Source organism: Cervus canadensis, chromosome 2, assembly GCF_019320065.1.
Source record: "Cervus canadensis isolate Bull #8, Minnesota chromosome 2, ASM1932006v1, whole genome shotgun sequence".
Classification (NCBI taxonomy): Eukaryota; Metazoa; Chordata; class Mammalia; order Artiodactyla; family Cervidae; genus Cervus; species Cervus canadensis.
Genome location: NC_057387.1, coordinates 31,701,339 through 31,727,021, shown reverse-complemented (window position 1 = coordinate 31,727,021; position 25,683 = coordinate 31,701,339). Strand labels below are relative to the sequence as shown.

The 25,683-nt window shown below is 50.9% G+C and overlaps 1 protein-coding gene across 6 annotated transcripts; it reads right to left on the bottom strand.

The window, feature by feature from the left end:
• Positions 1-13,172: 13,172 nt before the first annotated feature.
• Positions 13,173-18,895, bottom strand: KCNA2 (potassium voltage-gated channel subfamily A member 2). Of its 6 annotated transcripts, none has more exons than XM_043460364.1 (3): positions 18,776-18,895; positions 16,353-16,690; positions 13,173-15,891 (listed from the first exon to the last, which is right to left on the bottom strand). In XM_043460364.1, exon 3 carries the CDS (start codon positions 15,726-15,728, stop codon positions 14,229-14,231), a length of 1,500 nt encoding a protein of 499 aa, XP_043316299.1. In that variant the 5' UTR covers positions 15,729-15,891; positions 16,353-16,690; positions 18,776-18,895; the 3' UTR covers positions 13,173-14,228. The 6 variants fall into 6 exon arrangements, with proteins under 6 accessions (XP_043316299.1, XP_043316301.1, XP_043316298.1 ...); XM_043460366.1 differs by lacking the exon at positions 18,776-18,895 and adding an exon at positions 18,499-18,701; XM_043460363.1 differs by lacking the exon at positions 18,776-18,895 and adding an exon at positions 18,180-18,316.
• Between the last annotated feature and the right edge of the window lie 6,788 nt (positions 18,896-25,683).

The following is a 25,683-nucleotide window of genomic DNA, read 5'->3' as shown; positions in this document are numbered from 1 at the left end:
GATTCAATAGCTTGAGATAATACAGCCTACAAAGGTTAAGACCTGAGGGAGGCTAGGCTAAGAATGATAAAGCAGGTCCTAAGATTTTGTGAGGATTTGCCTGACTATGCATGTGTGTGTGTGTGTGTGTGTGTGCACACGCATGCACGACCATGTGGCTATTTCCCCCTAGGGGCTTCTGTCCCCATGTCACCCTTTGAGAGCTCCTCCATTCAGGCACAGCCACCGCCTCAAGCATCTTGGCTGGAAAGGAGCACTAGGAGCAGATAGAGCAGAGCGGGTGGCAGAGATGGCACAGAGTGGCTAGGAAGTCTGGCCCCAGCTTAAGCAAGGATGCTGGGCATGTGAAGGCCTGGATGAATGGGTCTGTTACCTGCTGTCTTGGACACACAGATGATCTGGGCTGAAATGGGGAGTGAGACCACTCTTCCTGGGGTTGGTGCTTCTCCCCATTGCACAGACTTCTGATGCCGTGTCTCAGGGCTCAGGATGACCAAACTTAGAGGAAAGACAGGTCATTCCTATCCTGGCTCATCCAGGCTAGCTGGGCTGTTTTGATTATATCAAGTCTCCTTAAGACAGATGAGGTTTTCTTGTTTGTCTTCTTCTTATAAGACTTAACCTTTGTGCCCTCAACCACATGAGGCGAGAAGTTGGTGGTGGAAGGATTAACAGCCATGGTTTGTCATTCTTCTTAAGGGTATGGGCTTTGGACTCACAAAGGCTCTGCCGGTTATTAGCTGTGTGACCTTTGGCTAGTTATGTAGTCTCTCTGAGGTTTGATGTCCTAATCTGTAAAATACAGATAATAACTCACCTCACAAGACTGTTGTTTAGTCACTCAGTCATATGTGGCTCTTGTGACCCCATGGACTCTAGCCTTCCAGGATCCTCTGTCCATGAGATTCTCCAGGCAAGAATACTGGAGTGGGCTGCCATTTCCTTCTCCAAGGCACAGGGCTGTCATGAGAACTAAGTGACATAATGCCTGTGAAGCATTTAGCAGACTATCTGGTGCAAAGTAAGACCTTGACACATAATATATATATGTATATGTTTATGTGTTTATGTGCATAATTTATATATATATATATATGTATGTATGATGCTTTTTGAAAAAAATTTCATGACAATCCTGTGAGGCAGGCATTTTAATCTCAAGTTGAGGCAGAAAAAAAATGTTTGGAAATGTCACCTCCCTTGTTAAGGTCACATAGGTAATACCATCTACTATACGCTAGAGCCAGGATTGGAGCCCAGCCTTGACTCTGAGGCCCAGCATTCCCCAAGACACCTAGATCTTCTCGGTTTTAGAATCTGGGTAGATTCTAGACCTTTGGGATATGGGAAGAGTTTGGCCCTAAGGCTGGTGTGGGATTGGTCAGGCTTTGTTTGGAGGGCATCCTCTCTGGGAACAGTGGAAGTGGGTGCTGGGGAGGGGGCATTAAGAGGTGTATGGCACCTTGACCATGGACCAGTTGGACCCAGACAGGGAGAAGTAGGATTCAAGATCTCTTATAAGCCCAGAGATACAGGAGAAAGTGGGGGTGGGGGTGGGATGGGGTGTTGCTAGGGTATGGCTATATCTCTGCTGTCCTAAGAGCATGGATATCTTGGCCACCATTGTGACTTTGTGATGTAGATATTCACTCATTCAGTGAATATTCTTGCGCCTAGCACTATGTCAGATGCTGGGGATTCAGAAATTAATAAGACACTTGAAGATACCTAGTTTAGGCTGGGAGAGCGAAGGCAGGAAATGCCGCTGAAACACAGTGGCTGTGGTTTTACTTCTCACATGGTTGTTGGTGGTTCCCAAATGATCTGTGAAAAGAGTGTAAATCTTCCATCAAAACAGACACGGGGAAGGGCAGATTTTCCTGGGTACAGGAATCCCTGCAGATGGGAGAGTTTCCTTTGAACTTCACCACAAACCATTAAACATGGAGCCCTGGCTTGTGTTCAGGTTGGAAGACAGACAGAGCCAAAGAGCCTTCACTTCTGTGGATAAGCCAGTGATTTGGGGGTTATTTACTGCTCTGAGTTAGTGGGGAGGCTACCGGAAAAGAAGAGAGAAGATAATCAGAACTGACAAGTCAGATTCAAAAATGCCCCAGTCCTTGGATCAAAGAGATGCAGACCTACCTCATTTGCATATTATTTCAATAGCACTAATTTCACATCAAAATATGTGGTCCTTTCCCCACTGCTGTGCTAAGCCTGCCTGGGGAAACTTCAGGTCTTGATCTGGAGGCCTGAGGCCCAGGCACAGCTGCTACAAAGGGGACAGATTAATGGAAAGAGATGTTCCAGGAGCAGGTTTGGCTCTGAGTCAGCCACTAACTCACTGCAGGTGAATTTCTGTCTTGCCTTAGAAGACCCACAAGGGCAGAGTATCCTAAGGACCAAGTACAGATCTACTTTTTGAATAAATGAACATGACTCAGAGGAAATTACTTTTTCTTCCTGGACATTGTGAAGAAGGTGATGGGTCTAACTTTGACCAATCATTCTAAGTTTGGGGGCCACGGACAGCTGTGGACCCTCTCCATGGAAAGATGACCATATGATAGCACGTTGTACATAATTTCAGAAGTTTCCTAGAACCTTTGAAATAAATTCTTGTACCTTTTAGCCCAGATGAGGAACCTCTGGATCAGAAGAGGTGGAAAAATCCTTTAACTTTTGCATCTTAGATTTCTGAGAATCCTGGGCCATTCTTTCTGGAAGTATTCGCTATTGCTATTGGGCTCCCAGTATGCGCCAGGCACTCCTTTAATCTTCAGCAGATAAGGTAGGCATCAGATTCCTTTTACAGAGATGAGGAACTGAGGTCAAGGAGAGTGATATAGTATGCCGGGGTCTCAGAGCTCATGGACAATGGAGCTGGGATTCAAACCCAAGCCTTTGGCTGCAGAGCCTTTCCCCTCTCACTGGGATTAAATTAGCTTCTCAGCTGTTCCAAAGCAGCTTCACTCCTCCAGTCCACCACGCTGGCCCCAGGAATACATGGGCTGTCCCTCTCGCACCCACCCCACCAAGCACCCCCCTCACTGGAAGGAACTAAGTGGGCAAATGCCAGGGTTCCAGCCTTTGTGGTGCAGAGTACACAGGGCAGGTGCCCCAGGCCTACTGAGGAAGCGCCCAGTGAGCGCCCAGTGAGCTCAGGTGGCCAGGCTGCTCTGCACTTGAACTAACTGAGCCCTCGCCCCAACACAAGGGAAGAATGGGAACCTTGAGGCTGGAGCTTCCACGCATTCTTGCCGCCCCTCACTTTCCCCTTGAGGTGTTTACCTGACAGAGTCTAAATACCCAGGGACAAAACTCTCCTGGGCTGCCAGCTCTCAGCTCCTTGCAGGTGGGCGTTCCCTGTCTAGCAGGAGGGACTGACCTTGGAAGCCTGACTCAGCATCCCATTTCTTTGGGGAGAGGAGCCCCTCCCTGCAAGTCCACTTGGGGCTGTTCTGCAGCCGTCTACAGCTCTTTGGGGGTACGTCAGGCTCCCCCTCCATGCTGGGTGAAATGCCTGTTGGGCAAGGGTGCCTGCAGCTGCCGTTGTCCCTAAATGGATCTCTCTTCTTCCTCACCCTCTCCCTTGTCACAGCACCTGCTGCCCAGAACAGAGCTTTTCTGAAGGTGAAGTGGGAGCGAGCGGGAGGGCCAGGTGCTTCAGCTGGCCTGTTTCCCGGGGGCAGAGTGTGGCGGACTGGAATGGGTATAAGTAGAAATCATTAATGAGAGACTTATGTGACGGTGGGGGTGGGGTTAGGGGTTAGGGGGGTGAGGGTGGGGAGAGAAACACTGTATTGTCACACCCCACACCATGGCCACTTTTGAGCTCTGTGAGTGCAGGGGAGCTCAGCTCTGAACTAAGATAGCCCTCAGAGGAAATGCCTCAGCAACGTGTGGGTGTGTGAGTGTCAAAATCCTCTCCAAGGAGGTGCCACTGCATGGCTGGAGAACCAGGCCCCTGCTCCTTCGAAGGCATTGGCAGGAATGGGCAGAAATGGGGGTGGGTTTTAGAAAAGGACCTGGAAAGGTGGGTGCAGCTGGAGGTCAGTGACTCCCAGGGGTCTGATTGCCTTTGGTTTTCAAACGGGGTTCCCCTTCCCCACACATCCCCTGGATCCACAAAAGACACAGGAAGCGCTCATTACAAATGGGAATCTCAAGCCCTCCACTCACTCCTGTCCCCACCCTCTTCTTCATGCGCACTGAGCTCTCAGGACATGAGCAGGTGAGCACGTGGCCGGGGCACCCTGGCGCCCCAGGACAGCCCTGTTCTGTCCTGCCCTGGTGTCTGGATGGGCCCTCACGGCCAGAGACTGGACTGAGGGAGGGGCAAGCACATGCGCTTGGTGGAGAGGTGGTAATTCAGTCGGGCAAGAAAGAAGTGGAAACCATCAGGGTCTGTCAAAAATTTTATTTCTTTCTTTCATTTCACACAGAATGATGTTAAAATAAATCCTCAGTAATATATATATATTTATATACTTATTTACTTGTGTTGATATTTACAAAAGACTGTGGAGCTCCATGAAGTCTATGTACACCTATGATCAGGTGGACAGGCAATGTTCATTGAGGCACATATGTACACATTTATGTATAACCTATGTACAAATATCAGACCCTACTGACACAGAAACTCTCAGCTGCAGAAGTCCTGGGCGGGGCAGTGTTGGTGGGGCTGAAAGCTTCCAGAATATGTCAGCAAGAATGATAATACCTATACATCCTGTGCAATGCGGTTATAGCTGGTGTCTAAATTTTCACGAAGCAAACAAATAGTTAAATGACTCCCAACTCCCATGAGTCTTCCCCACAAGTCCTGCTCCGCCTTCAGCTCCCATTGGTCCACAGTCTCTTATCACCATGGAGACCCCAATTCCCTTTTGGCATCATGCTTACGGAGCTTTACCATCAGCCCTGGAGTTCCTTCTCCTATTGATCCCAGGGAGGCTTATGTATCTGCCTCTCCTCTTTGAGTTTTCAGAAATTATTAGAGCTAGGACATAGAGGCAGCTGTGGAGCCATGCCTGAGCAGCAAGGAAGCCAGTGCAAACCCTAATTGGAATCTGTGCTGTGTGAGCCTAAGTGAGTGGCCATTTCCACATCCTATATATATGTGTATGCAATATATAAAATCTCCAGAGACAGCCTATAGAAGCACATATGCACAAAGGTCTAGAAAAGGAAATAGCATCGTGCACTCATGATCTTTACAGCTGTGTCCCTGATGAAAACTAGAGAATCCCCCTAGGTTGCTGGCACGATTAATCCAGATTGTTCCAAGATTACCCTTAGTGGAGCAAGGGGTGCAAGGATGCAGAAACCCAGTCAGAGGCCAATTTGGCCAGGGTGTTGTTTGCTCAGCAGGCTGGAGCTGGATCATGGGACTCTCCAGCTTCCTGGGGCCCTTCAAATGAAGCAATCATCCAAGCAAGACAACAGAGTGAAACTGGGTCGCCGGATCCCACGTGAAGACAGAACTGGGGCAAGCACGGAGCATGTTCAGACCCTTCAGAGTTGACACTCACCCTCGCCAAAGCCAGCCAGGCTGCTCTCCCTGCTTTTCTCCCCCACTTCTTAGCCTGCAGCTGCTTGCTCCTTTCCAGCCCTACCTGGCAATCACAGTCCTCACCCTGCACTTCACAAGCTCAAAAGGCAGGCATGTCAGCACTGACATGGAAATGAGTAGCAAACTGAACCCCTGAAAATCCTCTCCCTCCCAGCTCCTTGTCTTGCTTTCTCTAGCAGCCCAGAGTGTTTAGGTGCTCACACTAACAAAGTCGGTGTCTGGGGAATCATCTTCCAGGAGAGGCAAGGCTTATAGTCCTCTCAGGAGAATGGAGAAGAGACCCCAGGACCGAATCCTCTCTGAGTACCTATCAAAGGTCCTAGCTCACAGCCGCGTTTACACTGCCCTCAATTACCTAGATGTTGCAGCAGCTGTCCACACTGTTATGTAATTACACCTGCCTGGTGCATCTGTCCATGGAATGATGCAGGCAGTTCTCAGCTGCACACTTATCTGGAACATATCTGATTATTTTAGGAGTGCAGAGGAACATAGAAAGTTATATCCGTTTCCTTGCTGAGGTTCAGGCAGTGTAAGAAGGAGCCATCCAGAGAAGCTGCCTCAGTTGCTCCAGTTTACCAGCTGGCCATGATACGTCTGGTTTATGAGATTCTACTAGCTGACTGCTAGTACATACACTAATGCTGGGAGTGTTGAGAGAGGGCAAGCACCCCTGCTCCATCTCAATTGCATCAGATAACAGGAACCTCTCCCACCCGCGTCTAGGCAAAGCACATACAGTCAATTGCAGGAGGTGAGGCTGGAGCTGTCTCCCATGGGTCTAACACACTGCCAGGGAGATGGAGAATGAGAGCACGGTTCAGCTCAGACCCAGGTGTTTCTCCGAAGAGGCAGCTGAATTCTGGGTGCTCTACTGCCTACACCCACAACCTAGATTTGGTCAGACTCAACAAGAGGATGGATTTGTTAGTTTCATGGGTTGCTACACATCTCACCTTCCACGGGGCAGAGGCATTCTCTAGCTATTATTTTCAGACTCGTGAAATTCAAGCCTAGGTTACCACCAGTGACAAAGAGAAAGCAAAAGATCCATCCTTTGCCAGGTCTTCAAGCTTTCCCCTCACCCAGAACTACAAAGTTTGTAATAACTTTTCCTGTCGGACAGGCAGAACAAAGGATAAAGCAGTAGACCCTTAGATCAGACTTCCCTTTTATCCCTGAGTCAGGCAGCCATCTGGGAAGGGAAAGATGCTGGCGCCTGATCTTCTGTTATGAAAGAACTACCTTCTACAGAAGTCCCTGTGCAGGAGAAAAAAAGTTGCACTGAAGTGATGGTAAGAATGCAAAGGGAGGTCATTTTAAAAATTCAAATAAATGCAGTATTTCTTGGGTTGCCAAATGTATTCCACATTAGTGAAGCTAAGGGGATTGGTCACTGTATAACTGTATAATTTTTTGAAACAATGGTATACATATATACATATACTATACATATATATACACAGATATATGTATATATGGAAAACCTCTGGTAACTCAGGACCAATTAACCAAAACCTTGACTAACAAGAATTATGTTTTCTTACTCTGCTTCCAGTAGAAAGAGGCAAATGATAGCAAGGGTATTATCTAATGAGCCCAAATGTCCAACTTCCAGAGATGTCTTGTAGCCAGCAGACATTTAGCCTATTTCTTTGGTCTTCTCCACCCACACTTCTGTACAGTGAACACTGAGGTTGAGAATACTGACCCTGAGCAATGCAAGGTCTCCTGTCAACTTCAAACATTCTACTTACTAAGGCAGGAAAGTTTATACTAACCTACTTAGGAAAGATTTTTTTCCCCCCATAACAAAGGTTGAACCAAAACACATTTTCCCCTTCCCACCCAAAAAACCCATAATTATAAAGCCGTCAGACGGCTTCCTTCCCTGAGGATTTCCCCGTCAGTTAACTGAGGTTTTGCTGTATACGTGGGTATAGAGCAAGGTAGATTGAAAAGGAATGCAGTGGGACCCTGGAGTTGCCAGCCTTCCCTGATTGTCTAGTCTGAAAATTCAGCTGCACAGATTTTTTTTTTTTCCAGGAAAGGAGGCTCTTCTAAAGTCCCCAGTTAACATGTGCAAATATTTGTGCAACAGTACACTATAGTAGGTGGTGTGGTCTTTGTTTCGCTACTGTCATGCCCTAACCACCCACAAACACTGTCCCTGTAGACCTCTATCCACAACACTTGCTTTCCTCCACAGCTCTCATGGCAGACCTTTGGTTAAACAAGTCAGCTTATTTTGAAGGGCAGCCAGAGGGCAATTCCCCAAATCAGCCCAGGCGACCCATCTCAGGTGCACACCTCCAGGCCACATTCCTCTAGCATCCATCTCCCAAGGGAGGGGAGGGAGGGAAACAAATGGATCAAGTAATGGCTTTTAGTGCATGGAAATGACCTTCTGTAATGGCTCAGGATGCTTTATTCTTATCTATTGGTAAATGCTTTCCTGCAGGCTTCCATTACACCCTGCCAGTCTGACTGAAAGTCCATGAGATGGGCTGGTGTGAGGTCACTCAAACTTGAGGTTTCAGTGCCCAGAGGTTGTGAGAATGCCATGTGAGAGCAGGCAGAAGGCAGAAGGCAGAAGGCGAGAGGGACAGAGATGCACACAGACAGACAGAGGTGCACACGGGGAGGAGTCAGAGTGACAAAGAAAGTCTTCTCCTGGACCTTCCCCGTGCAGATATCAGACCTGTGTGTGTTTACATTCCAGAGGAGGGTCAGGGCTTCAGAGCGGCAGGGGTCACGTGACTATGTGGGAGAAGGAGGGAGCTACAGAGACAGTGAGCTAATGCCCAGAAGCCAAGGGCATTATCTGAGAATCCAGGTACTATCACTTTTCAGTCCTGAGAACAAGATTTTGAAATAGCTATTGCTAAAGAAAACAGTCACTATTTAGTTTATTGCACTTTTCCTCTTTAAAAAATAAACTATGAGAGATGTAGCTGAACGTTGGTGGGAAGGGAAGCAGAAAGAAGGGAAAAGTGAACTAGGTTCATTTGATAGAGACTCATTCCAGCTTGTTGGGGATCCCTCAGCTCCACCCTTCTCTGCTTGCTGCTCTGATGAGAGAACAGGGCTGGTTTCAACAAGGGCCAAGTCTGCGGATCTAGATGAAGGTCACACTAGCCATTTGGACACCTCCCAGCATCCAGCGCTCTGCTGGTTGGCTCAGGTGGCCAATGATGTTAATGAGGTTGAGGTCATGGGCTCAAATCTGCCAATGGACACTTTGCCAAGGCTGGGGGAGCCTCCAGTGTGTAACCAAGGAGCACCCTGGACAGTATAGCCTATGTGGACCAGCCCTCTGTGACTAGACAGCCATCAGCAGGATGGAGGCTGTTACGGCAATGGGCTCCAGGAGAACCAGAGTTGGAGCAGGGCTCACCATCCCCACTCCTGGGGAAACAGTTCAAAGCAGTGTGCTCCTCCTGCCTGCCATGGGGGTCTGGTACAACTCTCATATACAATTTGCAAACCATCCTATGGTTTCCTTTGGGGAAAGTCAGCCTCTGCCTCTCCTTTCCACTACCATGGGCTGCAGTGAAGCCCCAGCCTGCCCTCTATCAAGATGCTACTGACATTTTATGACTGACCATGAGTGAGGAAGTTGGCCAAAGACCTCAGTACAATGGAGTGAGAGATCCAGGGAGAGCAGACAGGACAAGCTAGTCTCGCAGCCTTCCCCACATGGCACGGCCACGAGCACCCAGGCTGGAGGCTCAGGCCAAAAAAATCTGTCCTGGGAGCCCTTTCCACATCAAGACAATGAAGTCTAGGGGCATGCTCCTTTGGGAGCTCCTTTCAAGGCTGACCTCCTGGTTTCATGCCTACTCCATCCTCTGAGGCCCAGCTGAGAGGGGCAGAGGAAGCAGAGAGGAAGGGTATGTCAAACACCACAGAAGCCTCAGGAAGCACAAAGCCTTCATTATGACCTTAACTAAATTTCAGCTCCTAAAAAGTTGACTCTGAAATCTGACTAGCTCAGTTACCCTTTCTTCCTGACACCCTCTCCACCCAACCTGGACCTCTTTCTCTTTAGACTCCTGAGAACTCCAACTTCCTTGAAAGTTTGAGCCAAGGAGGCACCTGCTGAAGCTAAAGGGAAAATGGGTATTTTGACTTGAAAACACTTGAAAGGCCCAACACGTTGCACTAAGCGTGCAAACATGGATCCACACACCCATCCCCTGCTGTTTCCTTCTTGGAGATGGGGAGCTGCGACCATGTTTAGGGGGGCAGGTGGGACACAGCCTGGATGGCAGCAGGACTAGAGGCCGTGAGGATCTGATTTCGATCTGATGCCTGACTGCGACTCCCCAACTTCCATCTGACGTGAGGCCTTTGCCAAAACACACTAGCTCTCAGCTAGTCCTACTAGTGGGAAGAGCCAGCTCTGTGGGTAACCCCAAAACAGCACATAATCTTACAAAGCATTTAAATCTGGCCTTAGGATATAGGATATGAGACAGGCCTTCTAAAAAAGACTTGTTTGCTTGTGTAACATTAGGTTTACATCCTTAACCAAGTTTTACATAAGCTGAATTGGTGTGTGTTTCCTCAAGGTACAGCCATCAGATGGAAGACAGGTGTCCAGGTGGAGCTGGGGCAAGGGAAAAAGCCTGCCTGGGATGACACACTCATAGGGGGTCTCAGGAGTTGGCCCCACTGGGCTTACACCCAAGAGCAAGTGAGATGCCACAATCAAGTAAAGGTGAATCATTTTAAGAGATAAAGTCTATATAGGGTTTGACTCTCTGACCCAGCCCCCGACAAAGCCACTGGGGTTGGAGGAGCAGTAAGATCTGTGGGCTGAAAGAATGTTGGGGGCATCCTCACTGTCATTGTGGGCCCAGGACCCTGCAGATTTTTGAGCCAACACTGCTTTCAAGAGGATGGGGATGAATCCAGAGATCCCAGGGGTTGGGAGCGGGGGAGGCTGGGCTATTGCACTGTCTGTGTGGATCTGCTTTGAAAGAAAGGGCATGGCCAGAAGGTGTATATTAATGGGCTGTCAGTTGTCCCAGGTCCTTCCACACTTGGCACCCAGGTTTCTGGTGGGAGGAAGGTGAATAAGTAGAAACCCAATGAGATTCCCAGTCTTAACCAGAGATCTGCTTGACCATGGTGGCCCATCTTTTTGCTTTAAGCCTCGAGGTCATTTTTCTGAAATCTGGGAGTAAGAGGGAAAGAGACTAGTGGAAGAGATTTCTTGAAGGATACTGAGGGGGAGAGATGCAGGCTACAGAAAGGTGATTAAATCTGATCTTTTGTTCATGCCTATTTATAGATATGGAGGCAAAGGAATGGATCTCAGTATATTTGAGGTGTGTGTTTGTGTGTAATTTCTTGGGTATGTATGCTGTATTTTGTGTGCCTAATACGAATAGATGTATTGGGTGTGTAAACTGAGTCTGTGCGTATTTTGTGTGCAAACAATAGTAAATTATCTTGGATGTATTCCACATGTATACCCATGTGTCCATGTTGTTTTTGTGTATTTTGCATCTGAGTTGTGTCTTTGTACATGGTGTATGCAGGTATTTGTGTACACTCTGTATGACCATGTCATTTTGGATGGTTTGCATCCGAGTTGCAGGTTGTGTCTTTTACATAGTGTGCAAACACCATGTAGGTCTTTCGTGTATGTTCTATACATACATTCCACGTCTGGGCTGAGTGTGCATATTTTGGATACAGATATAAGTGTATATCTTTTGAGTACACCCTTTTCATTAATTTGGTCTCTGTGTATTTTGCATGTGTGGTGAGTATTTTGTATCTGTGTATGGTAACAATGTAGATCTCTTTTGTGGCAGCTGTGTATGTCTGTGTGCTGGTGTGGGTAAACATTTTATAGTCCCAGGTCAAGGGATAAAATATCTACCACCCAACCTAGGCATTAGGTATATGTTATTTTACCATTTGTCTTTTCAAGGTCTGCGTCCCTCCATCCCACGCCTTGGAAATAGAGCACCATCTCCCAAGAAGGAGAGGAAGACAAGCACGGAGGCTTTGTGCCGGGCCTGGGATGCCCTGTAGACCCCTGGGGATGTGGGTGACCAGGAACTAGCGAGCACCCTGGGCTGGTGCCCCACACCCCAGGGTAACTGTAGATGCTAAAGAGCCAACAGTGAGGCCAGGGCTGGAGTGACAACTGGCAGCCTGACCACATGGCTCGCTGTGTTTGGGAAATTTAAGCAATGATGTTGAAAGGCAAAGAAGCCTAGTGAGGCAAAAGCTTCCCCATCTGCACCCATTCCAGGGTCAGCCAGAACTCTCCCTTTAGGTGGTCTGGCCTTCACTCTCAGCCTGCTCTAGGGGTGGGGAATGATTCTTTACCCAGCCTTTGGTTGCTTAAGCAGCCCTGGTTGCCAGTTTAATGGGGGCGGGGGGGAAAGAGCTTGAGCCTGGTGATCAAAATGATGCCTGTGGATCAACTAGGGACTCCATCTCTTCGTCCTGAACTTCAGAAATTTCCACATAGAGGAGGTTCCCTTTTAGCCTAGACCTGTTCAATTGGGGCCCCAGGATCCCTCCTCCTCCGTGTCCTTGGTTTCAAAGCAGGCGATCCATTCTGGCTCTTTAGGGAAAGGTTCATGGAAGTGACTGATGCAGAGCCAGATGATCATCACATTTTGCGTACTTTGCATCTGAGTTGTGGGTTATGTCTTTGACATGGTGTTTGTAGTTCTCGTGTGTATGTTCTCTATTAGTTAAATACATTCTATGTCTCAAATGAAAACCAGACAGGGCAGGGACAATGAGAATGGAGATGATGAAGGTGATGGGCTGTGGAGGGGCTGCCTGGGGTGGGTGTGGCCCAGGACAGCTGGAGCTGTGAGGGCCCTGGGGCCCTTGTGCACTCGGTAAGACAAGCTTCAGCCATGGGAAACTGAAGCTGCAGCACATGAAGGGCAGAAAGACAATTTGAACATCTAAGAGTCCATGAAGACTGGAGTGTCGGAGGCAATGGCAGCAAACCCAGGTCCAGTGGGCTGACCGATGAGACAAATTAACCCATTAGGTCTCTGAGACAACCAACCCACCAAGCAGTGGATTTGCTCCTGAACCTGAACTCCAGAGAATGACTATATATATGTGTGTGTGTGTGTGTGTGCATATATACATATACACACGTATGTATGTATATATATGTATATATAAATAAATATATATATGCGTGTATATACACTCTAGTGCGCATAGTCAAACACATGCATATATTGCCCTGTGTCAAAAATATTGCATAAGCTTATACAAGGTTCAAATGCAATTTTTTCTATAGCTAGCTAGGGAGAGGAACTCATGGAAGAGACACTTGATACATAGGTATATACACTGGATCCACAGATCCGCCTGTGCTCAGGACGACGTGCCCCAGTCAGCTGTACAGTCTTGCCCATGACCAGGTCCATTCCTAAGGTGCAGTCACGTGAGGTGTTAGACACTGCTTTCCCTGCTCACTCTCCTGGCTTTGTAGAGGTCTGCGCCCCCACTTGGAAGAACAGGGATGGGGGTGGGCTAGAGGGCCAGAAGTTTTGGTTCCCCACTCCAAACAGTCTATTTTTTTTTCTCTTGATTGAGGGCTTTTTGTCTTCTGATGGGAAAGGAAAAAAAAACCCTAGTTCAATGCCATCCCTAGGCTATTAATACTCTAAATATGAATACTCTGTAGGCTACTAAGAAAATAGGTTATCTCCTGTGTTTTAAATATTGAGATTCATGCAACAAACACCCATGCAGCTCTATCGCATCACTGGTAGATTTCACTGCAGTGTCAGTGTAGCTGGGCCACAGCACTAGAAAGCAGATGCCTGCAAACTCCAGTGTAATGAAGAAATCAGACATGTTTTTGTGACCCTGAAGCCTGCAAAAATGGTGAAATCTGAAGCTGAGAGGTCCCTTGGTTTGTTAGCTTCTCCCTGTAGGGCGAAGGGAGCAAATGTGAAACTTGACAACTCACATTCGGTCATCCTAACTGTCCCTCCCCCGGGGTTCCCTCACTTTGACACTGCACAGAAAAAAACCAAATGCAGCATTTTCCGTTATGAAACACAAGCCTCCGGAGCATCTACTTGGCAACTGCAATTCACAAACCCCCAGCCCGTGACACAGAAAGTAATTCCAACACACAGCACTGTGTGTTCTTTTCAATGCAAAAATGGGAATGACCTTTTGAATAATCACCAGAACTTTAAGGCTAAGCCACCATGGTTTTTCTCTGTGAAGGGGGAGGTAGGCTCAAGTGGGGTGGTGGAGTGGGAGGGTGAGGGTGGTAGTGGTGGGGAGTTGATCTCTGAGATGCTGTGTGCATTTCATTAGGAAGAAAAGCTGACACTGATGTGATGGGTTCTGTATCTGCTATGAGGTGGCCTCAATGTGTCCTGAAATCCTGGCTTCCATAAGTGACTCCCATCTTTGGAAACCCCTAAGCCGGTGATGAAGATTTGCTTGAAAGCCATGGATAGATATTCTGTGTTCTAAATCAAAGATCAAAAATCAAAAGTCACTTGCACGACTATTGCTCTCCATGCAGAACCAGATACACACTGTAGGACACACTGACTACAATGCAGGCTATTATGCAATATCTGCATTAGTTCCATTGAGCTGTGAGTAGGTTAATAGGGTTCAGTCAGACGTCAGTTAACATTTTGGTAATATTCACATAGTTTGTATTAGCCAGAGTGCAGTTGGCTGTTTTCAAGTTTTCCTCTCTAAAGTCCTCGTTACTGTTGTTTACCCCCTCCTGGATCTCCATGTAATCAGACTTACTAATGGTAGAGGCACTTCTACTTTTCTTTAGGTCTGGGGAGGATGGGATCTTTGGACAGCTTGTCACTTGCAAGTACTGGGCCTGCTCCTCTCCCTCCGTCTCCCGGTGGTAGAAGTAGTTGAAATTGGACACTATGACGGGGACCGGTAAGGCAATGGTTAAAACACCTGCAATCGCACACAGGGAACCCACGATCTTTCCCCCAATGGTAGTCGGAACCATGTCTCCATAGCCTACAGTTGTCATGGAGACGACTGCCCACCAGAAGGCATCCGGGATGCTCGGGAACTGGGACTCCCTCTCATCGGCCTCTGCGAAATAGACAGCACTAGAGAAAAGGATGACCCCGATGAAGAGGAAGAATATTAGGAGGCCCAATTCTCTCATGCTGGCTTTGAGGGTCTGACCTAGAATCTGGAGACCTTTGGAGTGTCTGGACAACTTGAAAATCCTAAAGACTCTTACCAACCGGATGACTCGAAGGATGGCCAGTGACATGGCCTGCTGACCCTGCTGAGCATCCTCTGGCTTCTCAGCCAGCTCTGTTCCCAGGGTGATGAAGTAGGGGATGATGGCCACAATGTCAATGATGTTCATGATGTTGGTGAAGAAGCCGGCTTTACTGGGACAGGCAAAGAACCTCACCAAGAACTCAAAGGAGAACCAGATGATGCAGAGGGTCTCTACGATGAAGAAAGGGTCAGTGAAGGAAGTGGACTGCTGGTACCCGATGGTGCTATTGGAGTAGGTATGGAAGGTCACTCCACTGCCATGCATGTCTTCATTCTCATCCCGGAATATGGGCAACGTCTCCAGGCAGAAGCTGACGATTGAGATCAAGATCACCATGACAGACACAATAGCTATAATCCTGGCAGGCCCTGAGCTCTCTGGGTATTCAAAGAGAAGCCACACCTGTCTCTGAAATTCATTTTCAGGCAGAGGACGCTCTTCCTCTTTGATGTAGCCTTCGTCTTCCCGAAACATCTCCATTGCTTCTTCTCCCAGCTCATAAAACCGAATTTCTTCAGAGAATATATCTAAGGGCACATTCACGGGTCGCCTTAACCGGCCCCCAGACTGGTAGTAGTACAAAATGGCATCAAAGCTCGGGCGGTTCCGATCGAAAAAGTACTCATTCCGGAGGGGATCAAAGTATCTCATCCGTTTCTTTGGGTCCCCTAAGAGGGTCTCTGGAAACTGGGCTAAGGTCTTTAGCTGAGTCTCAAACCGCAGCCCGGAGATGTTGATCACCACCCTCTCACAGCATTCGTGGTCAGCTTCTGGGTCATAGGTATCCTGCGGGTGCCCAGGGAGGGCAGCAGCCTCATCCGCTGGGTCTCCGGTGGCCACTGTCATAATTGGAACTGGGAGAGGCGCCTCTCGCTGCGCCTTCTAGCTGCCTGGTGGCTGGGAGCTCGGGATGGTGCTTACGGCCCCAGGAAACACAGCGGCATCAGCCTGGGTTCCAGCGGGAGAGCCCCCAGGGCTCCCTGAGAGCTGGAGAGAGAGCCTCGCTTGGCTGAAAGACAGAGGCGGTTAAGAACATAAGACCACTCAGCACTGGCAGCCCGACCTGAGGTGCTGTTTTTTTTTTTTTTTTTTTCCCCTCTCTTCTCTCAGCCAAGAAGCTCAAAAACATCATTACCACCACCAATACCACAAAAAAGTAAGATTTATGTTTACCTTAGCTGGGGATCAGAGAGGAGCAGGTGGTGGTCTCTCAAGAAAGCCCTGGAATGCCCTGAGCTGGAGGCAGGGGGCTGACATAGGTCCCTCTGCACTGCGCAGGCTTCATGGAGCACAGCCCCATACAAGAGGTTGGAAGGGAGCCCTCTCCCAGGCACTAAACTAATGCCTTGCAGAACCCTGCACCCTGAGAGGTATTTGCAGTGACAAATCTTGGGCCTGGGTGGGTCTCTCTCACTGCCCCCACCCCAGTGACTCTACACACGGCTGTTATTAAACAATAGATTGATTTACCTGGCAAGGCACGAATCTGCAGCTCTCTTCCTTGAAGAGCTGATCCGATGCTTCAGGAATCCTAGATACACAAACGGGCAGCCCGACACCCCATCACGTCTTCTCACTTGAGCTAGAAATAATGGTGAGTCATTCTGGGCAGGAGGGCAGGCTCCAGGGCCTGGAGGTGAGCTCTAGGGCTGGGCTGGGCTGGAGGGGTAGTGGGATGCCTGGTTGGGGCACAGGTAAGCTTGAGGACAGGTAAGCTGGGATCTGGAGCCTTTGAAAGGAAGAGGTAAGATGCAATGCTCAGCAAAAGCTGGAGTCCTCCTGGCTGTCCTCAGGAGGTGTGACGTTGCCTGGAAAAAACAGCAGCAAGGTGGAATCAGAGTTTTTGGGCAGCTGATGCCAAGATTCAGGAGAGCTCTGGCAGCTTCTCTTCCATGCCCATTTTCCATTCTGGTGTCATACCTGAGAACTATCCCTCAGCCTCCTAGCCTCTTCTGGGCAGGCTTCCATCCATTGGAAGCGTTTTCTCCCAGGGAACAAGCCTTTAGACTTGGCTGGGCCTGTCTCCTCCAGGGGCCTCCCCTGGCTCAGCCAGGTTCCCCATTGGTCCTCTGCAGCCATCAGGAGGGACTCTGGGCAAAGCCCTCCCATCCCGAGGTCAGGACACAGCATCTCCCAAGGGGACAGCTTCCTACACTGCAGCCCCACTCCCAGCTCTGACCTCTGCAGAGTCCTGGAGGAAGAACCGCTGATCCCCAGCCTGGCTACCCCCAACACACACTCCTCCAGAGCTCATCTAGGGAGACTTCTCACACAGAAAGGTCGATCTCCAAAAGCTGGTTTCCTTGGTCCCAGGACTTTCCCTCAGGGATCCCTACACTGCAGGCCTCCCTCCCGCAGGGTGGCATTCGAACCGGGCAGCCCTCGACCACCGATTTCTCCCCAAGAGAAAACCCCTCATGTCTCTTGGGCAGTGAGTGCAGAACCAAGTCTCAGTCAGCCTGGCTGCGAGGCAGCTTGGCAGCAGCAGCTAGAGGGGGAGCCTGGAGGAAGCCAGCTTCCGGGCTGGCCCCCTGCCGGCCCAATCCCGCCGGCCCCAGGGCGGGGAGGGGTCCGGGCCCTCTCCCCATCGCTCCGGGCTCCGGCCGGGATTCCGCCCCGCGCGCTCCGCGCTCGGCTCCGCGCGGGTGGACCTGACCCACCAGCTGGCCGCTGCAGCCAGCTCCACCTTAACCCACTCCTGCCCGGTCCGGAAGGGGGCTCTAGCGGTGGGGCCCGAGGGCAGCCCAGCTCTTTTGCCCCTAGGGTCCGAGGGCCCGCCGAGGCTCCATCTCCCTCCGGAAAACACTGGAACCTAAACTCTGGGGGTGGGGAGTAGGATGCTGCCCCAGATCTTGGCTTTCCCTAAGAGCGGGGGGTCCCCGGCCGCCCACGGCCCCAGGGAAGCGGAAAACCCCCTTCTCTGCCGCAAAGCCGTTTTCGTTCCGAGCAGAAGAGGGGAATGCAGCCGGGCGGTCCCAAGTGATTCGGGTCCTACCAACCAGCGCTATTTACCAGACATGGTTATGTCAGCTGCGCTTCCCATCACCCGCCAGCTCCTCTCTGCGCCCTCCGCCCCGCGCGCCCGGCACTGCCCGGAGGGTCTCCGAGCCCTTTCCCCGTTCTCTCCTTCCGCTGGGCGCCAGCCCCACATCGCCTGCCCCGGCTCGGTCCGGCCCAGGCTCGCCCGCCCCGGACTGAGCCCGAGCCCGCCGCGCTGCAGGCTGTGCCGCCCGGTGCCCCGCAGCCCGGACAGGGGGGCGGCAGCACGCGCAGCCGAGCGCCCCGACACCTATTTACCCTTCCCGATGGGCACCCGGAGCCTCCATATTTCTGGATGACCGCAGGAGGCGGCGTGCGGGCGGCCAGCCGGAGCCGGCTCTGCAGTCCCGCGGGCTGCGCGTACCGAGCACCCGGCCGCCGCCCGCAGCCGCACCGCGCCGCACCGCGCCACGCAGCGCCGCACCTGGCCGCCGGCGGACTCGAATTAAAGGGGCCGGCGGGGGCGCGAGGCGGCGAGGTGCCGCCACCCGGCTGTCCGCTCAGTGAGGCCCCCGGGCCTGGGCCCCCTCCCCGCGAGGAAAGCACCCCATCCTTTGGCAGAGCTCAGCTTACTAACCAGAACCTCGCGGAGGGCTGAGCTGGGTGCGGCGGCGGGCCGGGGAACCGGGGACCAGAGTTGAGGAGCGGTCGTGAGAGACTCCTGCCAACCATAAGTAAGCCAAGGAGGAAACAATCAATAGCAGCTATCCCAGGCCGGAGAAGGGATCCAGCCGCGTGGGAGACGTGTTGCTATTATTATATGATGCTGCCAGACGGAACCTGCAGACCCTTTCGTTGCCCTCTCGCACCGGCTTGCCCCCTCCTGCAGTTCTGCCTCTCCACCTCCCGCTTACCTAGCCGAAGCTCTGGCTTCGCAGAGGGGAATACAGCAGGTGTGGGCCGCAATGTGGCACAAACTCGGTGTTGTGTTCGCCCCCACGGGGAGGAGCCGCAGGAACCCGGCAGAACTGCAGCGCCGGCCCTCTGGACTCCCTCCCCCGGAGGAGCAGGGGCAGGAAAGGCTGGGGGTGGGGGCGTGGGGGGGCGTGCAGCTGCCCTAGGCAAGCGCCAGTTCAGTTCAGTCACTCAGTCTGACTCTTTGTGACCCTATGGACTGCAGTACGCTAGGCAAGTGCCAGGTTCCTTATAAAATGGGCCCCTCACAGACCTTAGGGAGCCAGCTGGCCTACGGGGCTCTGAAATTGGGGATGAGCTTATGGTACTCCGGGGTGGGTGGGGGAGGATGCTCTTTGCTTTTGTAAGTACGTGGGAAGCCCAGGCTGCCCTCTGCTCAGATGGTGGGCCTGAGAGGGTCAGGGGTGCTCTTGGAAGGCCCGTGACAGCCCCAAGTCCCTGCCAGTTCTTGTCTCCTGTCCGAATTATGGTTCCAAACAGTGGTTCCTTGAGCCCAGATCTAAAGCAGACATGGAATCCTGCATGCAGAGGGCCTCTATTCCCAGGGAGGCTGCTGCTGATCCCTCCTTGCTCAGCGAATCCTCCTCTTTAGGCCTGTAGTTTCAGATAGGAGCTCCGAGAGCCCACAGGGTCCAGGTTTGTGGGATTCCAGTGTTTCATTAAGGTGCATGCATGCCTGCTCAGTCGTATCCGACTCTGCGACCCCATGGACTGTAGCCCATCAGGCTCCTCAACCCAGGGATCAAACCCTTGTTTCTTAGTCTCCTGCATTGGCAGATGGATTTAAGACTGGGGCCTACCCAGTGCTGCAGGGGGTAGTCTGGGTGGGCAGTGACCTCAGTGAGCTCTGGGGACAACAGATGACTATCAGGTAGGACTGGTTTGGTTTAGGGCCCCATAGAAGCTGCCCTGGCAGTGTCCTAGCCTGTGTGGCCTGGGTGTTTCAGAGCCAGCCAGGCTGGGACTTACATCCTGGCAAGTTCATTCACATCTTTGGACCTCAGTTTCCTCATCTGGAAAATGAAGATTCTTCACAAACTGTTGTGATGGTTCAACAGTTTACGTAAAGAGTTTAGGCCCCGGGAAGACATGCCACAAATGACAGTCTCTCCACTCTGCTTCCCTAGGAAACTCCTAACTCCCAGCTTGCTGCTAAGCTTTTGGCTCTTTCTCTAAGTGCTCAATTACCAGGTTCTCTCTGCTTCCCAGTTTGCCCCACCCATCTCCTTCCCTGAGATCTCAGTCGTTCCTGCCTCCTTCACCAAATTGTCCTCCAGAACCTTGCTCCACACTCCTTCTGGAAGCTTCTCCTGACCAGTCCCGCAGGACTCTGTCCCTCCTTCTTGCCACATTGGATCTTTATGTCAATTAATGCACAACAGTCTTATCCATTTGATCAAGTCTATATATTTTCTTTGCCCTCCTTTGTTGAAATGAAAGCCATGGACAGAGAAAAACTCTCAAGGGAGAATTAATAATCATGTTCATTGGTGACTTATGCTAAACATGTGCCAGACACTGTGCCAGGCATCTCTAGACCAGTGGGACATGTAATCCTCATAGCTCTAGGAGGTGATTTCTACATCAGAACCGTCTCTTGGGCTTTCCTGGTGGCTCAGACAATAAAGAATCTGCCTGCAATGCAGGAGATCTGGGTTAATCCCAGAGTCGGGAAGATCCCCTGGAGAAGGGAATGGCAACGCACGCCAGTATTCCTGCCTGGAGAATCCCACGGACAGAGGAGCCTGGTGGGCTACAGTCCATGGGGTCGCAAAGGGTCAGACACGACTGAGTGACTAACATACACACAATCTCAGGGGAAAGGAAACAGGCAGAGTGATGAAGCAACCTGCCCAAGGCCACTGCGCGGTGGCTCGGGAATTGAATCAGGTCTTAACACATACCTGTAGCCGCCACACTCACTGCTCAAGTAGAATGAGCAGCCCTTCAATTTTGTCCCCCTCTTTGGGATATTCCTCTGACCCTCCTTCCATCTGGTTGAACTCAGGGGTATGTCATCCTTGTTGTTGTTTAGTTGCTCAGTCATGTCCAGTTCTTTGCAATCCCATGGACTGTAGCCTGCCAGGCTCCTCTGTCCATGGGATTCTCCAGGCAAGATACTAGAGTAGATAGCTGTTTCCTTCTCCAGGGAATTGTCTCCACCCAGGGACTGAACCTGACTCTCCTGCATTGCAAGCAGAGTCTTTATCACTGTACCACCTGGGAAGCCCAATGTCGTCCCACCTCTCCTCATTAAAGCCTGATCTAAGTGTGAACAACAACCAAAAAGAAATTAACTAAGGAAGAAAGAAAGAAAAAAGAAAGAAAATAACAGAATTCTTACCCCTGACAGTTGCTTGCTAGTTGTATGAGCTTGAGCAAGTTATGTCAACCCTCTGAGCCTCAGCTTCCTCATCTGTCGGTAAAATAGCAAAAGACTTCATGGGGATGGTAAGGATTAAATGAATTAAGCCAGCTAGCTTAACCTAGGTGTTTAATCTTTTTAGCTTGAGGTCACAGTTTTCTATTTCGGTCACAAAAGATCAGCCAGAGTGCCCTTTGATGCCTTCCCTGGAGTGAGTCAAACCCCAAAGACCACTCCTTTCTTCTTCAGTCCAGTTTCCTTCTTGGAGGCCAGGCCCTGCTTTCAGCAGAGGGAAAGACTGCTGAGTGGCCATCACAAGAAAGGAGTCCGTTGGTTCCTGCCCTCCAAGACTACAGTCATTGAAAGGGGTTTATGACAGCGCGTCCATGCCCACACTGACCCCCACACCCACCCAGGCACCACAGGGACAGGAGGGAGGGTCTTAGGTCTTTCCACCACAATTTATGAACATAGGAGTATGGGGGGTGGGAATCACTTGTGGAGGACCATCTCTCCCTTCTTGCATGACTACCACCTCTGCTGATGCTTGCTGCAAAATGGGAATACTTCATAGGCTGTTGTGAAGGTTAGCCCCCCTACCCACCCACCCAGTGTGGAGTCTCAGCCCTTGCCAGCCCACCGGAAGCAGGGCAGGGAAGCATGGAATGTGAGCCCAGGCACTGGGCTGACAGCTCTCCATAGATCATTTGATTTAATCCTTGCCACCACCCAGTGGGAAGGATGCCATTATCTCTATTTTACAAATGCAGATCCTGAAGCTCAAAGAAGGCCAGTTGCTGTCCAGGGTAATTTAGTTGGTAAGTGGTGAGGCTAGGATGGAACTGGACTGTCTGACTCCGCAAATCACCATTCCGTTCTGCTGGCTGCTTCCACCGTGAGCGAGGAGCCAGGCCTCTGGGTTGACTTCCTGGTCTTAGGAATGTGGATTCAATCCAGCAGAACTTGCAGAGCCGCAGAGCATACCCACACATCCTGCGGAGGATGTCCATCCAACAGGAGGTCTTCTTAGAGGGGGACTGGTGCTGATGGTGTTTGACTGTTCACACCAAGGGAGTTAGGCAGTGGTACGAGATTCAGGACTTGAAGGCTCCTCCCGGTGCCCTTTGCTAGAGCGGCTCTACTGAGGCTTCTCTCATCTGCAAGGCCCAGGGCTCAGCATCGCTCACCCCGGCAAAGGCATATACAATGCAGAGCATCTGACCAGGGTTGTAGCCTTAGCATGCAGAAGTCTGTGACCCAAGGTTGCTCACTCAACCTTTCTTGCCCCAGTATACTTGTTAAACAGGAAGGATAGAATCACCCTCACCACCTCATTTCTTTCATAGGATTAAAAGCGAAAAAGGGTAGCACTAGTGGTAAAGAACCCGCCTGACAATGCAGGAGATGCGAGAGATGTGGGTTCGATCCCTAGGTCAGGAAAATACTCTGGAGGAGGAAATGGCAACCCACTCCAGTAGCCTTGCCTGGGAAATCCCATGGACAGAGGAGCCTGGGAGGCTATATAATCCATGGGGTCACAAAAGAGTTAGACATGACTGAGTGAGCACGCACAAAGAGAAAGAGGGAGGAAGGAAGGAAACTAACGTTCACATCAGTGTGTATTACAATATCATTTATAAGGATCAAAGAGAAGAATATGCATGGACACACTTGGAAAAGCCAAAAAAAACCTGATCCGTGTGGAACAGTACACTGTTCTTGTGATTGTCATCACCGCTGTTGTGACTGCGCTCTGCCAGTGTGCCGGATGTCATGCCTGACGTCTGAGGACTTCCCCCGGAAGTGCAAGGAGCATCATTCCAACCCCCTACTTACCTAAGAGCTGCCTCCTGCAGGCAGCTTCCTAAGGTAGTCAAGGGCTGCCTTCTGCAGGAAGCCTTCTGAGATTAATTCCTGTTGCCTCCAAGGAGCTCCTGTGTGGAGCCCTGGGCTTTGGTTGCAGAGGGTGGGCCTTTCCTCACCTTTTGGAGCTGCTCCTCCGTATTGGGTGCTATGCTGGTTGTCTCACAATCAGGGCCCTTTTGTTAACACCCAAAGGCAGAACAGCATAGTGGCTGAAGCACAGCTGCTAGTGTTGGCTGATCCAGGCCTAATCCCACACCTGGCATGTTTTGGCTGTGACTGGGTTCTTCACCTCACATTTCTATGGAGTGACTGGAATGTCAAGTGCTAGGAACAGTGCCTGTGCCCTGGCAAACACTAAGCATTAGCCATCAGCAGACCACTGTCATAGCATGGCCACCATGGTCTTCTTCTCCATTAGGAACAGAAGTGGCAGGGCTTTATGGTGAGCTGTGACAGCTGACGCCTTCTGTTGTTCCAGCCCACATCCCCCGGACCACCTACAACTTCAGCTGCCCATGGAGGACAGTTTCTGAGTGTGCTGGCAGTACCCCCTTCAACCACAGTCTCATGGGCTCCTCGACTCAGGGCTCTTTCTGAGGCTGGGGTGGCTCACTCAGGCTGCCTGGCCTGGCCTGGATGTCAGGAGAGGCAACTCTGAATGCCCCGACCTCCCGGCTGTAAGAGGGACAATTTGAGTTCTCCAGCAGGCTCTGCAGATGGCTGCCATCTGTACGGAGTCCCGGTGGCTCAAGAGGAAACTAGCTCAATCCCAAGAGCCAGCTGGCCTGGGTCAGGTCAAGGTCTGTAGCAAGGTTGCATGACCTCTCTCCTCGGCCCTGCCCAAGACTGGTCCCCTGGGAGCTCTGTCTTCGGCTCAGGCCTGTCTCCAGAATTGTAGCTCGTCAGTCCCACTTCACAGCCCTGCTTCTCCCTCATGTGCCCTGTATTGGGAAAGATGCCATATTTTACCCTGTTGCCCAAACCAGAAACCTGGGAGTCCTTAAAAGCTTTTTTTGCTTTCCCCATCCTGACATCCTCCACAGCCAGTAAATCAGCTGACCTTGGCATCTGTTCTCTTCTTTCCGACTCCCTCTCCCTCTCCGGCACTCTGGTTTAAGCTACCTGTAGGCATGGTCTGGCCCACTGTATCCTTTCCTGGTCCCCTACCTTCAGACTAGCTCCCTGGTCTCTTCTCCCCACAGCTGCCAAAGTGATCCTCCTAAAGTGCAGATCCAATCATGTCACTTACCTCTTAGCTCCTCCTTGGCTCCCTATTGTGTGCTCAGTCATTCAGTCATGTCCAACTCTTTTGTGACCACATGAACCGTAGCCTCTCAGGCTCCTCTGTCCATGGGATTTTCCAGGAAGGAATACTGGAGTGGGTTGCCATTTCCTCCCTCAAGGTATCTCCCTGGTCCAGGGATTGAACCTGCATCTCTTACATCTCCTGTATTGGCAGGTGGATTCTTTACCACCTAGGAAGCCCCAATTGCTATGATGCAAACTGCATGTCCTAAAAGGCAGGCAATGCCCTTCCTGATCTGATGTTCCTCTGCTCTCCCTCTGTCACCCATTCCAGAAGTCTGTACTGGCATCAAGGACTTCCCTGCAGCTCAAACGGCAAAGAATCTGCCTGCAATGCAGGAGACTGGGGTTTGATCCCTGGGTCAGGAAGATCCCCTGGAGAAGGGAATGGCAATCCACTCCGGTATTCTTGCCTGGAGAATGCCACAGACAGAGGAGCCTGGTGAACTACAGTCCATGGAGTCACCAAGAGTTGGATATGACTGAGTGATAACATACTTACAACATACTTATACTGGCATCAAACTAAACTATCTTGAAGGCTGGAACTGGCTTAAAACATACAGATTAGCTAAAGACCTGAAGTCAGACAGGCCTGGGGTTGAGTCCTGGCTTTGCTGTTTGCCCCTCATGTGACCTCAGGTAGGGTATTTTTCCTCTCTGAGTTCCAATCTGGAAAATGGGAATAGTAAGACCTAATGCTCACTCCAGGGATCAAACAAGAGGATGTGAACAGGGTGTTTATCCCAGTGCCTCATCTGCAGAGAGGGCTCAAGAACAATGAGCTTCCAGATGGTTCTAGCCTCCTTGCACAGAACACCTTGCCTCACCGATCACCCCAGTGACTCCTTTTCTAAACATTCAACTGTGTTACATCCTTCTTGAAGCATTCCTGGACCACCTCCCTGGACCCCGCCCTCTAGGGCAATGCCTGAATGCTGCCCGGGAGACAGGTCATTGCATCAGGTTCTGGGGTCTGTCACTGTCCCCACACTGTCTTCCCCTGGGTGGGGAGCATCCTGGGGCAGGGACATGTGTCTTCTGCCTGCATCCCTGTGTCTGGTCCAGCCAGGCACAGACAGAGCAGCGGGCCCAACAGTGTTTGTAAACTAGTGATTGCCCGATAGCTTAACCATCTCTCCTTGCCTTTCAGCCCCAAGACTTGGCATCTCTGGAAAACCCTTGCTTCTGAAGAACCCTGAGTCACTGCAGGACCAGCAAGGGCTGTTCCTGATTCTTGCTTTAGGCCTAGAGTGGTCAAGAAAGAGGGTCGGCCATACACTAGCCACCTCCAGGGGTAAGGGTGCCCCC

Bases quoted from the DNA above. Each gene is read 5' to 3' on its own strand.
- KCNA2 (XM_043460364.1), bottom strand. From the start codon at position 15,728: ATGACAGTGGCCACCGGAGACCCAGCGGATGAGGCTGCTGCCCTCCCT.